General features: G+C 66.6%; 3 protein-coding genes across 3 annotated transcripts in view; all 3 read right to left on the reverse strand.

Moving 5' to 3' along the window:
• Window positions 1-2,336: 2,336 nt before the first annotated feature.
• H696_00233 (hypothetical protein) lies at window positions 2,337-4,228 on the reverse strand. The gene is made up of 6 exons (XM_009494078.1): window positions 4,057-4,228; window positions 3,931-3,961; window positions 3,745-3,828; window positions 3,575-3,625; window positions 3,242-3,492; window positions 2,337-3,115 (listed from the first exon to the last, which is right to left on the reverse strand). The coding sequence occupies exons 2-6, from the start codon at window positions 3,953-3,955 to the stop codon at window positions 2,474-2,476; spliced, it is 1,053 nt and encodes a 350-aa protein (XP_009492353.1). The 5' UTR covers window positions 3,956-3,961; window positions 4,057-4,228; the 3' UTR covers window positions 2,337-2,473.
• A 479-nt stretch (window positions 4,229-4,707) lies between these two features.
• Window positions 4,708-9,174, reverse strand: H696_00234 (hypothetical protein). The gene is made up of 6 exons (XM_009494079.1): window positions 9,069-9,174; window positions 8,561-8,769; window positions 7,986-8,453; window positions 6,773-7,834; window positions 6,082-6,618; window positions 4,708-5,913 (listed from the first exon to the last, which is right to left on the reverse strand). Exons 2-6 carry the CDS (start codon window positions 8,759-8,761, stop codon window positions 4,750-4,752), a joined length of 3,432 nt encoding a protein of 1,143 aa, XP_009492354.1. The 5' UTR covers window positions 8,762-8,769; window positions 9,069-9,174; the 3' UTR covers window positions 4,708-4,749.
• Window positions 9,175-10,993: 1,819 nt separating this feature from the next.
• H696_00235 (hypothetical protein) overlaps window positions 10,994-14,109 on the reverse strand; it is a gene marked incomplete at its 5' end in the record, with an annotated part of 3,264 nt that continues 148 nt past the window's right edge. The window contains 4 exons of the mRNA XM_009494080.1: window positions 10,994-11,526; window positions 11,629-11,759; window positions 11,876-12,052; window positions 12,163-14,072. Coding sequence (XP_009492355.1) covers window positions 11,214-11,526; window positions 11,629-11,759; window positions 11,876-12,052; window positions 12,163-14,072 — 2,531 coding nt within the window. The 3' untranslated portion in view covers window positions 10,994-11,213. The remainder of the gene's footprint in view (window positions 11,527-11,628; window positions 11,760-11,875; window positions 12,053-12,162; window positions 14,073-14,109) is intronic.

The raw sequence follows: 14,109 nt of genomic DNA on the forward strand, positions 1-14,109 counted from the left end.
CAAACTTGGAAGCCCGGGGTCCTCACGCCCCCCCGGGGGGCGGGAAGAGACTGAACATCATTGAATAGGAGGGAATCGGTGTACGGCTCGCCCTCAGGGCATCATGGGCAGTTGGGCCCGGGTCGTCGTTGAAGGAGGCCGCGGCGGCCCCACCGTGGGTTTCCCGGAAGTCGGGGAGGAGAAAAGGGGTACTAACAGGGCCGCGCCGGAGGACGACAACAGCGACAACAGCGACAACAGCGACAACAACAGCAGCGTCAGCAACAACAACAACAACAACACGAACTATAGCCACAGTGCCCCCCTCCTCAAGCAAAAAGATTCCCTCGCTGTGGTGGGGCAGCACCACCTACCCCAGGGCCACCTTGGCGTGGCAGGCCGCGTCGCGGCTCGTCTTTTCGGCAGGCGTGCAGGCGCGATGGGACCTCGCCCCCTATCGGGAGGTCCCAGCTCCCGGCAAATAATGGCGATAGTTTTGGACATCTTTGACTCGTGCCTCGCCGGCAGCCTCCTTCCCCAGGACCGGGTTGGGGAAAACATGGTGCACATCCGCCCCGGGCGTGGTGTCCCCTGTGTCTGTGCTGTTGGAGGAGGGCGCGCCCCCGGGCACAGGGGATCTACGATCCCAGCACATCCGCACCCGGCCCCGAGCGCACCGCCCGGTCCGGCCCGCGGCCGCCCAGCTTGGCGGGCGGGGGGGGGGGGGGGGGGGACATGTGGAGAAAAAGCGGTGGTCACATCCTGCATGTTCTTCGTCGTGCGCGCGGGCAACGGGGGAAACGATTGAGGGGCACAGGCGTGCCTCGTGTTCTTGAGGCCGAGTGAAAGGGAGGGCCGTGTGTCAGGGAGCGCCCAGGAGTCGCCCAATTTCCTGGAATCGCTCCAGGAAAGGGCATCTATGCTGGGACTCTAGCTGGCCCCACCTTGGGCATCCGGGTTTTTTTGCCGCCGCCCCCCCCCCCCTGCACATGCCCCTTGGGTGCCCACTAAGACGCAAGGAGGCTCGGACCGCACGCGGCTGCGGCGACCTCCGACGAGCGCTGATTAGCGATGAAATGCAGTTTGGGCGAGCCCGAGCGCCGCACCTCCCAAGGCAGCCAGTGTGCCCCGTCCACGCACATCACTCTCCCCTAGACTGGGCGAAGGCATTCCGGCAGCGAACACCGCACCCACGGAAAATAGCATTGACCCCCCCGGTCTGCCCCTGTCGAGAATACGCCGCCCCAGGCCCGTCGCAGCACACGGAGTCCTGGGGAGGAGGACCACGGGTGGTGATGGGGGGGGGGGGGGGCTGGCCAGGCTGCCGGGGGCCGACGCCGGCAAGCGGTCGGCCCCGGAGTGGCGCACGCTTGGTCGGATCCCTGACACGCGGCTATCTCGTTAGCACGCACAGGCATGCTTGCATGCCTGCATCCTATATTTGCTGTCCCGGCCGGCGGTCGCCCTTCGCCCGGGGCGGCGGGCTTCCAGATCGGTGTTTACATTTCCCGTTAGCATCTAGCGATGGTCCTAATCACGTGTACTCATCTTTGAACTGGCCGCCTTTTGCCTCGCTCCGGGCACCATCTCCCCCCCAGTATATGAGGCTCTCCTTTTCTGCTGCCTCGGTAGACGCTCTGTTTGACTGGGGGGGGGGGGGGGGAGGGCGCATGGTGTCGGCTCAACACTCGGCCTACTACCAGCCTCACGTTGGGTGAGAATGCCGGCGCCTCCGTGTCCCCCAGGTAGGGCGTATGTACTTGTGATTGTCATGTCCGCGACGGTCGTTTCCCTTGCCTGGCCACCCGAATGCAGCGGTCTGGGAGGGGGGGGGGGGGCCGAGGCAGCCAGGTGGAGCAGGCACCCACTGCCAGTCGACATGGCGGCCTGGGAGCAATGGATGGTGGTGGCTAGCCACGGGTAATCAGGGGTAGTGTGTATTGGTGACAGCAGACACACAGACCGGCATGCAGCGCGGGCACGTATACATCTGGGGATCCCCTGAGACAAGGGGCAAGGGGAGGAGGGAGAGAGGGAGGGAGAGAGAGGCAGACACATAAACCCAGGCTCCTTTGAGCTTATACGAAAAGCATGACCAACAAAAGGGGCAGGGAGACGCGGGGCGGGGGAGGAAAGACAGATGGAGTGCTTGCACGCGAAGGACGGCACATCGCCGCGGGCACCGGGCCCGCAGACACCATCTTGTACTCGGGGGCCCGCGAAACACGGGAGGGGGAGCTGCGGGTTGACGGCTACAGGCACCTGGCCCGTGGCCTGTGTGTTCCTCCTCAGCCTGGCCATGCACAATTAGGCGAAGGCGCATGGTGTGTGTGTGTGTGTGTGTGTGTGTGTGTGTGTGTGTGTGTGTGTGTGTGTGTGCGGTTGACCTGCTCGGCCGCGCGGCGATGGCCTCCTGCCCGAGTGCACGCACATAGGTGAAACACAGGCACCTCACCCCACCTTCCATTCCCCCCCCCCCCCATCACTTGCTCCCTTAGCGCCGGGCGCCCGGGCGCTGGGGGCGATCGAACTTGAGGCGCGCGATGCCGGCGGCATTGGCGGCCTCAGTGCCGGTGACCGTCGGCTGGAGGGTCTCCTGGACAAAGGCGCTGTTCAGGTCGGCAATGTCGCCGATCTCCACCACACGAGCCAGGGCCAGACCGGAGTCCTTGGCCGCGCCGATGGCCGCAGCGCGGCAGGACGCATGGAGCATGCGCGCGCGCACCGGCGACCCCTGCGGGCAGCAGTAGACAAAGAGGGTGTCGCCCTCGGCCCCGCGGGCAGACGGCTCACGGACCAGATGGAAGCGCGGCACATTGGGCTCCGTCACCGACTGGACATTGTCCAGATTGAAGCCGGTCGCCGAGTGGACCAGCTCCACCTTCTCGGTCTGCATGTTGGCCGTGAGCTGGACATAGTTCAGGCGCCCGGCGGCCAGGCCCTGAAGGGCCTCAAGGGCCGCGGCGTCAGCCGGCAGGTCCACGCCATGGACGTGCGCCCGCCGAGTGGAGACACTCACATCACCAGTCGCCTCATCCAGGCGGATCTTCAGCATCTCCTCCTCGCGGTAGGAGAGCGGCTTGTCGGCCGCATGCGACTTCAGGTAGGCATTGTAGCCGTCGGTGGTGAACTCAGCCTGTGAAGGGGGAGAGAGGGGAGGGAGGAGGGAGGGGGGGGGGGCGATGGGAGGCAGACACAGGGTGAGTGGCAAGGGGAGTCAGGAACAAAAAAAAAAGGGCGCGCGAGGCCTGGCACCGCGCACCTTCTCCGAGCCGTAGAACTCATCAATGAACTGGCTCTGACCAAGGGACTTGGTCAGGGTCGCACGCGAAGAGGCGTACAGCATCTTCCGACGAATGTGGGCATGGTCCGGCACATAGCAGAACAGGACCCAGCCGGCCTGATCCGGGTTCTGGGAACCCTCCTCCGAGGTGGCGGGGGCGGCCTCGTCGGTCTTCAGCAGGAAGAAGGACGGCTCCTTGTCGGCCAGCAGAGGGGCAATCATGGAGATATCTGTTGGGCAGGGGTATGAGGTGAGAACGGAGGAGGGAAAGGGAGGGAGAGAGGGAGGGGCTGAGGGCGGGCCGGCTCGCACCAGACTTCCAGTCGGAGATCTTGTTGTACTTCTCAACGGCCTCGATGGACTCTGCGTGTATCGGTGGGGGTGGGGTGGGGTGGGGGGGGTGGGTCAGTTGGAGGGCACACGCCCGGGTGGGAGGCCGGCCGGCTGGCAGAGGCGGGAAACAGGAAAGGGGAGATACGGACCGTCGACGATCTCGGCCTTGATCAGACGGACCGGCGAGTTCAGCGAGGAGCTCGAGGTAAAAGCCTGGACAAGGCCGCTAGAGGCTGTGTAGGTGCACACGGGGGAAGGGGAGGCGAGGAGCATGCACGGAGTCAGCGGGACACGAAGAGGGCAACCACGAAAAGGAGGCGACAGGACGAACGCACGGGCGATACCACTGGAGTGGGACATGGTGGACTGCTGGAATTCATGGGAGCCGGCGGTGGTTAGAGGGTCTGACACAGGGAAGCGGGGCAAAGGGCGGAGCGGAAAGGCCACAAGCCGGGAGATACGTGAGGAGGGGAGGGCAAAGAAGCGGGGCAGGGGGGAGAAAGCTGCAACTCAATAGGGACTAAGGAGAGCGGTTGCCCGATGAGCGTCGACGCCGGGCGATTGCAATGCCGCGCGAAGAGTGTATATCCCTCCCGAGGGCGACCCCGGAGGCCCAGACAAAATGCGGGGGGGGGGGGGCAGCTCGACCCTGGGGGGCGCATCGGGGCTCGAGTGGCTCCTCGCCCCTCCACATCATCCAGCTGGCTGGGGGAAAGGGGGTCGTGCTCGTGGAAATACCGGACAAACTTGGAAGCCCGGGGTCCTCACGCCCCCCCCCCCCCCCCCCCCCCCCTGCCGCCCCCGTTTAGAAGCCCCGATGGAACAGGCGATGCCGCCCCAGGCCACCCGGCAGGGGGGGGGGGTAGCGCGAGAATGCACCCTTCCCCCTTCCCCCTCCCCCCCCCCCCAGACAGAAGAGACAATAACAAGGAGACCTTGGCATGTGGGAGAAGGATAGCCCCAGAGACCATCCACTCAGACCGCCGCCACGGCACCGGGCGCCGCACGCCAGCACATAATACGGGCGGGAATTTAGGAAAGAATGCCCCATCCAAGAGACGCAACAAAGGTTGGCAGTTGGGTGTATTGGGCACGCCTCGGCACTTTGCCGCGGGGGGGGGGGGAGGGGGGGAAAGAAATAAGGCAGATCTCCGTCAGGCGCCGCCGCGTGCCGCCGACGTGGCGGCTGGCGTGGCGGCCGCGGCCGAGACCGCAGCCTTGGCCTTCTTGACTCGTGGAGCGGCGGGCTTTGCGGAGCCCGAGCCAGCGGTGGCCGACTTTTTGGCCGCCGCCCCGGCTGGGGCTGTCGCGCCGGTGGCCTTGGTGGCTGCCGTGGCCGTCGTGGCAGCGGGCTTGGTGGTGCCAGCAGCACCCGACCCGGCAGCGGCGCCAGCCCCACCCCCCGCCGAGGCAGCAGCACCGGAAGTCCCCCCGGCGGACTTCGTCGAGGCGACGCCAGCAGCACTCGGGGCGCCGGGACGAGCAACACGACGCGCGCCCGTCCCAGCACCACTACCCGGGCGATTGGCCACACGCGCGGCGCCAGTACCCCCGGCGCCGGCCGCCCCGGCTGCAGAGGGATTACCACGCCCAGCAGCCGCGGGTCCGCCGCTCTTGGAAGAGGCCTTCGGAGCGGCGGCGGCGGCGGCGGCGGCGCCGGCACCAGACGCCGAGGCGGTGGGGGCCGGCGGGCCGGCAGCTGTGCCGCCAGCGGCCGCCGCGGCCGCGGCCGCCGCTGCCGCCGCTGCCGCCTTGACTCCCCCACTGGGAGTGGTGGCCCGGCGAGCGGCGCCGCTCTTGGTTCCAGAGGCCTTGGTGGCCTTCTTCTCGCCAGGCTGCCCGGTGCCAGCCTTGGAGGGCCGTGAGGCGCCGGTGGCACTGGCCTTCGGCGGCCGCGAAGCGCCAGAACCCGCACCACTCGGCCGAGGAGCGCGTGCAGCACCCTTGGTCCCGGCTGCTCCGGCGGCGGCCCCCCCGGCCGCGGAGGCCTTCTTGCGAGGGGGCGGCGGAGGGGCAATCGGGGCAATCGGCTCAGGCAGCCGGGGGATAATCTCGACTGGGCCTGGTCCACCAGCCAGGCGAACGAGCTCGCTCGGGGCAAAGTGCGGCACCGGCACCGAGAAGGGGTGTCGCCAGGAGTCATTGGCAATGCCCAGCCCGACGGCGGTGGCGTGATTCACCATCCCCGTGGCCGAGCCGAACATCTGCGACGCTCGAGACTGCAGCCGCGTGGGGTTGGTGAAGGGGTCGGTCGCGCGCCAGGACATGTCGCAAGTCATCGGCGTGGAGAAGCCATATGGCTGTGGCAAAGTGGAGCGCTGTTCCGTCGGCGGCAGGGGGGGGGGGGGGGGGGGGGAGGGAGGGAGGGAGGGCGAGAACAGATGGTGAGTGAAGCCCAACGGGTAAGGCGCAGGGGGGAGGGGAAAAAACAATGTCACATGACGGCCCAAAGACGAGCAAGGGGGAGGAGGAGCCGGGAAACACACCTGCGAAGTCTGGGACATCTGCCAGCCCCGGTCGATGATCATGCGGCCGCCGCGGCCGCGACGGACGCGCGCAAAGGACAAGGTCTCAACCTTGAAGGCTGGCTGATGCTGGGCCAGGAGCGCCTCGGTATCGGGCACACTGGCACTGCTGGCACTGCTGGCAGCAGGGTCTGAAGAGGAGGGAAGGGAAGGTCTGGCAAGTGGCTGGGTGATGTCACTTGGCAGGTTGGGCGAGGAAATGGGACAGGAGACCTTTGCGAGATGTTGGCCAATCGAAGCAGAGGTGGCCACATCGGTGGCACCATGCATCGGGCCGGCCGCAGCCGGGGGCGGATTGTCAAAGGCCGCCGCCCAAGTGCGCTTTAAAGAGGCAGCCGCGGATGGGGCCGCCGGCGCTTCAGCTGGGGCCATCTCACTCCCGCCCGGGGGCGACGATGGCGGAGTCAGAGGGTGGTAGAGATAGACATTGCCGAAGGCGGTGACCGCCTCGGCACGCTCCAGCTCCAGTGACAGAGGATCCGGGAAAAGATTGACGCCCTGTGGAGGGGAGGGGGGGGGGGGCAGGCATGCGCGAAGGCCGGGCGGGAACCATCAGCATGTGGGAGGCGGCACGGCGAAAAGAAGGGGAAAAAAAAAGAAAAAGGACAAGGAGGCGAAGAGGCGATCCCCGGGAGAAGGGCGGAGGACGCACCGTGGTATAATCACACCAGAGCGGCAAACCAGCCGGATCCAGGGCGTTGGCGTTGGGCACCGGCAGCATGTCCCCAAAGCAGGGGCGTGAGTGTTGGTACTGCGGGTCGGTGCCCAATACAGGGGGATACTCCAGCGGTAGATGCAGCGAAACGCCCGTCGGCAAGCAAGAACCATCAGAGTCCACAGGGGCCGGGACAGGAACGGCCGGATCTTCGACGGCCGATCCCGGGCGACCCCCGGGAGCAGCCGCGGCCGGTGCCGATGCGCCAGTGGCATCACCGGAGACCGTGGGGCCGGGCTTGCCAGCGGCCGGGCCTCGCACGCCGGATCCCGCGGATCCAGTCCGACCAGCTGACACTTTGCCCGCGGCGGACACCGAGAGGGTGAGGCCATCGCGCGCGACGGCCGCCGGTGAGCCGGGAAGAGTGAGCGAGATCGGGCGATCGCCGAGGGCACCATCGCCAGCGGCCACTGCGCCACCACGCCCAGTCTTGAGTAGCGACGCTTGCAGGGGGAGGGCAGCCCCGGCGGCACCGCCACTTGCAAGGGTCCCGGCCACGAAGCTGCGCGCCACTTTGCTGGGAGGCGGTACGTCCGGGATGCCAACGGCCGCGGCGGCCGCGGCGGCCGCGGCTGCCGACGTGGCGGCCGCCATCGGCGACGTCTGGCTCAGGGACGAATACCTGGCCGCCAGGGCCAAAGCACGTGCACGCCCATCGGCCTCGAGGATTTCCACAAGCAAGCCCTCGCGCTTGATGCGATCTCGCCGAATGGTCAGATCGAGCGTCTCACGCGCGGCCACCAGATGCGTTCGCAGGGCCCGGAGCTGTTGATACATCTGCTGGTCCAGGCGTCGGGACTTGCGGGTATGCTGGATGATACGCGGCCGGAAGCACACATATGGATCGGGATCATTGAGCTTGGTCTCGCCCTGCAAGTACCAATGAATGCGACCCCCACGCTCGATGTTGATCTTGCGCCAGTATTCGAACACCCCGGCCACCGTGGCCGTCGGGACTCCGGTTACCTGGGGCTGAGTGGCGGTATTGGCATCGGGGAACTGTGGGGCAAATGATCGGCATACATCCCACAAGCCGAATGGGCAGAAGGCGAGGACTAAGTAACCAGACAGGGAAAGTGCACAGCCAAAGGGGGGAGCGGAGGCGGAGGGGGAGGGGGGGCGAAGGAAAAAAGGGCAAATGGCTGCGCACCGTTTTCTCAAAGAGCACGAGCATCCTTTCCAGGAGGTCCTCATTGAGCAGGGCACGCGGACTGCGTCCGGGCGCAGAGTTCCACTTGTTCATCCACTCGATGTCCTCCTCGCGCAAGTCATACTCAGCCGTATCACGCAGGGCCAGCAGGTCCTTGGCTGATGCGCGCAGGGCTCCGAGTTGCGCCAGCTCCGGAAGCTGCGGGCGCTCATACCCGGCCCCCGGGAGGGCGTAAAATTGCTCGTAATTGTCGATCTCCCGATTGGCATCAGGGATGGGGATAGATGGCAGGGGAACCACCGAGGAGGCACCGGCTTTGCCGTCGCCACCGAGAGTGGCAGATGCAGAGCCCGATGCGTCGGCCGACGTCCCGGACTCACCAGCCGCGTCACCGGGCGTGGAGTCAGCCACGGGGATCGCGTCATCATCCAATTGCGCGGCGGAGATGACGGCTTGCAGATGGTGCTCCTGGGGGGGGGGGGGGGGGGACGGCATGGACACAGTTGGGGGCCAAATGAAAAACAGGTGAGTGTCGGCCGCCGGGTGAGAAGGGGAGGAGAGGGAATGATGCGCACGATTTCCTCCTCCTTGTCGACACCGGTCTCAATGTGCAAGGCACCGCGACCGGAGACGCTAGCCACGCCGCCGATCGCACCTCCAGCAATGCCGGCCGCAGAGGAAACCGGGGGCGCGAGTTCTGCCGCCTCGGCCGCCGGCAGTTGATCGAGATGGACAACCGCCAGGCGCCGGGCAAAGTCAAGCCGCCGAGGCCTCATGCTTGGGTCTGCGGGGGGATGGGGGCAGGGACCGACAGGGGAGCGAAAAGGGCGGGAGAGAGGGGGGCGGGGGGGGGGGGGGGGGGGGGGGGGGGGGGGGGGGGGGGGGGGGGGGGGGGGGGGGGGGGGGGGGGGGGGGGGGGGGGGGGGGGGGGGGGGGGGGGGGGGGGGGGGGGGGGGGCAGAGAGGGGGGAGGTGAGAGACGGAGGAAATGTGAGTTGGGGAAATTGCGGAAGGGGAGGGGATATTCGGTAAGGGTAGTGGGATAGGGTCCCGGAGCGGTATTTTAGGGAAATCGAGAAAATACCCTTGTCACAAAAATGGCCCTCAGCCGATTATGCACTTCCTGTTGCAAATTACACGGTGAACGCGCAGGACCAAGTGTGAGAATGATCGACCAGGACCACACACTTCGGGGGCGGGGGGGGGGGGCGGGAAGACACACGATGTGCGACGGCGGAGAGGCGACAAATGACCGGGGAGGCGTGACGACGGGATGCCGAGAGGGGATGGAGCTCCAGCCGGGGGAGAAGACGTCGCCCGGGCCGACGGGATACGGGAGGAAGGAGGCGAGGGGAGGGAGGGAGAGGGGGCGAGCGGCGGGGGCACGCGCGGCGGGGCCCGGGCGGCCTGTCCGAGGACGAGCGACAGAGGCGGCGGCAGGGAGGAGAGTGGCAGGGAGGAGAGGCGAAACACCGACACAGTGGGCAGGGAAAGGGAGAGGGAGGGGAGAGGTGGCTTGTCTTCTGGGCGGGAAAATGCCCTCAAGTGCAAAGGCAGGTTCCTTTGAAAGGCCGGCGGGCAGTTTAGGTGTTGGGAGGCGCTTGCTGGCGAGCAAATAGCCCATCAAAAGGGGTGAGCTTGGCGCCTGGGAGCATGTGGTGACCGCGACTTCCCACCATTGCAGGCAACCCTAACGCCCTGCACAGGGCAGAGGCCATTGGAAGAGCCATCTCCGCCGACAGGACTCACGCCACCCTGGGCATCTGGAAATCGGTCTGGAGGCTGGCCAAGAGCCCTCCGACCGACCGTTCAAAGGGGGCTATCGCCCTTCGAAGCCGAGACCGGCGTGGCGAGAGGGCAAGCCACGCTGGCAGGTGGTAATGTTTCACTGGGACCTACAGACAGCCCCCTTTTGTTCCACCACAGGAAGGTACTGGCCTGTGGTCAGTGCCTACTCGGCTTCCCCCCCCCCCCTCTCCACCTTCCTACACTGGTAGTCTTCTCCGGCGCGAAAACACCGCGGATACGCTGGCTCCGGTGTTTGGACTGCCTGCAGTGGAAAGGGCACACACACACTCGCATGCTCGCCCACACACACGCACATCAAGGACGGCGGACAGCAACTGGTCCGGTCGGACACTTGCCAGCTCTCGCCCCGCGGTTCCCCCCGCCCCCCCGCGCCCCGTGCTCCCGCCCCGCGCGCCCTGCGCCCCGGGGGGCCGAGTGTTAGCATGTCCGTTCTCAAGAGGGGGGCCGGGGGGAGGTCGTTTGACAACCCTAATTAGCGGGCGCAGAGCTTTTGGCCTCCGAACCCTTGTAGACCTCAGCATTTCCCCAGGGCGGGGTCCTTGGGGTGGCGGGAGGTGCTCTCGTCCAAGAGGCATTCGCACGATCACACTGACACACCTGCGCACCGCGCAAGGCTGCCCCTCTCCCCCCCCCCCCCCCCCTCCCAAGGCAAGGGAGCTAATACTGCTCCGACCTGGTCGTCTGTCCACGCCTGGAAATGCAGGGCCGGACGTGCATTTGAGCGGGAATAACGGTGGAAGCAGCCGCCCATTCCCGCGCGTTGCTTCGACAAAATCATGCAATCTGGTGTTGTAGATTCTTTGTATTTAGGTGTCAAGTCCCACCTGACGGTGCCGCCCCCGTTGGCAGATGGCCGATCGGCCGCCATGCCGCGCTCCGGGGACCCCTTCTGGTCGAGGCATGCACAAGCATGCTTGGCGGGACTTCCACCCGCAGGTAGTCTGTTCCGCCGCCATTGGCCTGGGCCTTGCTGCTCACCTTTCGATCGGGCCCCTGGCGCGACTGGGCATCAGTCAGGGAGGCGGTTGGTGTATTGGGGGGGGGGGATGCTTCCTGAGAGGGAGAGAAGGAGCAAAAAGGACAGGGCGCACGTGTGGTCGTGGAACAGGGCACGCAGCACGTATTGCACGAAAGGAGAGGGGTCACAAAAGGCCAGCCAATAAAACGAGTGGAAGATGGAAAGGAATAGAGGGAGAGAGAGAGAGAGAGGGGGGGGGAGGGAGATAGGGAGAGGGTAGGAGAGGGGGAAAGAAAGAAAGAAGGAGACAGGGAGCGACAGGGGGGAAGGAGCATGGGTAGACACAAAAGGGGAGCACGATGAGATTGTACGACATCGCACGAGGATGGTGGTGGAAAGGAGGATGCCTCCCCCCCCCCTTTCTCCCTCCCTGACGCTGCCGCTCTCCTTCCAGGCAGCTACTCACAGACGGCGCTTCGACGCCTCCACAGCAGACAGACGGCGCTGGACTTCGGTCGTGCGCTTGTCCACCCACTGCAGGGTGTCCAGATGGTTGTTCAGGATGTCCAGAATGACGCTCAGGGAGTTGGCGCGACTGGCAACGGCCTGCCCGACGCCGGCGGCCCCGGAGGTGGCGGAGGCGGCCGCCGAAACCGGCGACGCCGCGTCGATGCCGGACGACTGATCCTGGAACTGGTTAACGTCGGATACCAGGTCCTCGAGGCGCAGCTCCATCGAATCCAACTGGGAATTGAGCTTCTCCGCCAAGCTCAGACTGGGTTTGCGAGGGGAGAAGTTAGAAGCCGACTCGGGACACGGCATGGGGCGGAGACGGGGGGGGGGAGAAAGAAAGAGATGCAAGGGGGGTGCAACGCACTAGTTCAAGCGCTGCGCATCGGCTGAGGTGGTGTCGCCGGCCTGCTTCAGCATGATGGTGACCTCGGACTCCAGGGCATCGATGGCGCGCTCAAGATCGGTCTGCTGAGTGGTGATGTACTCGATGTTGCTCTACGACGAATGGGGAGGGGGGGGGGGATTAGCCATGGAGGAGGGGGAAGGGGCACAGGGAGGGCAGCAGGCACGTAGCATGGCGGCAGGAGGAGTGGAAACGGATTCGGACGCACAGAAATCTCCTTCTGGAGGCGGTTGGTCAAGGCCACCTCATCGTGCAGAGCCAAAAGACGGCTCTCATTGGCCAGAATGGACGCATCGCGGTCCGCCGCGCGAGAGGCCAGCTTCCGGAAAGTACCGACATATGAGTCCAGGTCGGTGGCCCACTCGGTCAGCAGCTCCTCGACGGTCTGCCAGGGGATGGAAGAAAGAAAGGGGGACAGCCATGGCGGGGATCTTAGTAACGGCCCGCAAGCATCAGCGACAGAGGCACCGAGTGTGGTGGGGAAAAGGTGCGCACCTTGCAGGACATCCCGCGAGCGATGGCGCTCGAGTCCAGGGAAAGATCCTTCTCCGGGGCAGCACCCAGAGCCGAGGCGCTGAGGCCTTGCCCAGGGGCAGACTGGTCGGCAGCCGTCTTGCTGGAGTCCCCTCCCGGAGCCGGGGTAGTGGTGGCAGAAGCGCCGAAACCGCCGGTCGCGGGCTTGCCATCACCGGTTGCCGCCGGGGTAGTGGTGGTGCCGGTGGTGGTGATCGTGGTGGTGGGCTTGCCGCCCTCCGAGGGGCCGGCCGTGTCGGTGGTGGTGGTGGTGGTGCCGGTGCCGGTGCCGGTGCCGGTGCCGGTGGCAGTGGTGCTCGAAGATGACCCGCCAAAGCTGGGCATGGTGAATCCCGAGGTGATGCCGGCCGGAGCGGCCGCCCCAGTGCCAGCAGTGGCAGTCGGAGCTGCGGCGGTGGTGCCGGCGGTGCCGGTGGTCGTGCCGCTGGTGGCCTTGTTATTGAAGGAGAAAGCGCCAGCCGGCGTGGCCGGGGCACCGCCAGCCGAGTCGGCTGCCGGAGTGGAAGGAGCCCCCGCCACGATGCCAGCACCAAATCCGAAACCAGTTGAACCGGTCGGCTTGGTCTTCTTGGGCGAGGCATCACCAGTGGCCGTGGTGCTGGTGCTGGTGGTGGTGGTGGTGGTGGCAGGATTGAAGCCGAATCCACCCGTGGCCGGCTTGGCAGTCTCGGTGGCGGTGCTCGAGGAGGTCATGCCAAACGTGGGCATGGTGAAACCCGAAGATGCAGCCGGCTTGGCTTCGGCAGTGGCGGCAGGAGCGGCGGCGGTCGTCGCGGCAGAAGTCGGACCGAAGGAGAAGCCCCCCGGGGCAGGAGCAGCGGTGGCAGGCTTGGCGTCAGCGGCGGCAGTGGTGGCCGGGGTGCTGCCAAAGCCGAAGTTAAAGCCAGAGGACGCGGGCTTGGTCTCAGTGGCACCGGTGGCGGTGGTGCCCGTCGCCGATGACGTCGTCGTCGCCGCTGAGGTGCTGCCGAAACTTGTGTCACCGAATTTGAAGGAGGGCGCAGCGGTGCCAGCAGTCGGCTTGGCATCGGCCGTCGGGGCGGTGGTGGTGGTGGTGCTCGGAGCAGCAGATGTCGAGCCGAAGCCACCTGCGCCAAAGCCGGAGGTGGTACTGGCACTGCCGAAACCGGTGGGCTTGGTGGCGGAATCGGTGGCCGCGGTGGGGGCCGAGGCAGGGGCTCCGAAGGTGGGCATGGTGAATCCCGTGGTAGCTGGCTTGTTGTCGGTAGTAGCACTGGTACCGAAGCCGCCAGTGGTACCGGTGCCGAAACCGGAGGCCGGAGTGGCAGCGGTGGAAGCTGTGGCTCCAAAACCGCCTGTGGCCGGGGTCGCGCCAGTGCCGAAGCTGATGGAAGCCGGAGCGGCAGCGGGGGCAGCTGTGCCAAAGCCACCGGCAGCCGGGGTGCTGGCGCCGGTGCCAAAGCCACCCGCAGCAGGGGCCGCAGCAGGAGCAGCGGCAGCAGCGCCAAAGCCGCCAGTGGCCGGGGCAGCGGCGCCAAAGCCGCCTGTACCCGTGGCGGAGGCACCGAATCCGGTGGTGCCTGAGCCGAAGCCGCCACCAGTGGCCGGAGCAGCGGCGGCACCACCGAAGCCGGCGGAGCCGAAGCCCCCAGCGGCCGGGGTAGCACCGCTGCCGAAGCCGGTGGCGCCGGAGCCGCCACTAGCGGGAGTCGCCCCGAAGCTGGTGGAGCCAAAGCCACCAGTGGCAGGAGCCGCGCCAAAGCCAGTGCCAGTGGTGCCAGTAGCTGCGGTGCCAAATCCACCTGATCCGAAAGTGCTGGTCCCGAAGCTAGTTCCACCGAAGCCAGTGGAGCCGGGGGTGCCGCTGGCGGCCTGGCCGCCAGGCTGCATGTTGGGGGAGAAGCTGAAACCTGCGAGGAAAGGGGCAAGAGGTGAGGAAGGGGGGGG

Source organism: Fonticula alba (assembly GCF_000388065.1).
Source record: "Fonticula alba strain ATCC 38817 unplaced genomic scaffold supercont2.1, whole genome shotgun sequence".
NCBI classification, from domain to species: Eukaryota; order Rotosphaerida; family Fonticulaceae; genus Fonticula; species Fonticula alba.

Bases quoted from the DNA above. Each gene is read 5' to 3' on its own strand.
- H696_00233 (XM_009494078.1), bottom strand. From the start codon at position 3,955: ATGTCCCACTCCAGTGGTATCGCCC. The intron at 3,829-3,930 runs GTGCGTTCGTCC...GCACCTACACAG, and splicing joins CCACTCCAGTGGTATCGCCC to CCTCTAGCGGCCTTGTCCAG. The intron at 3,493-3,574 runs GTGCGAGCCGGC...CCTGCCCAACAG, and splicing joins GATCTCCGACTGGAAGTCTG to ATATCTCCATGATTGCCCCT.
- H696_00234 (XM_009494079.1), bottom strand. From the start codon at position 8,761: ATGAGGCCTCGGCGGCTTGACTTTGCCCGGCGCCTGGCGGTTGTCCAT. The intron at 8,454-8,560 runs GTGCGCATCATT...CCCCCCCCCCAG, and splicing joins TCGACAAGGAGGAGGAAATC to GAGCACCATCTGCAAGCCGT. The intron at 6,619-6,772 runs GTGCGTCCTCCG...TCCCCTCCACAG, and splicing joins TCTGGTGTGATTATACCACG to GGCGTCAATCTTTTCCCGGA.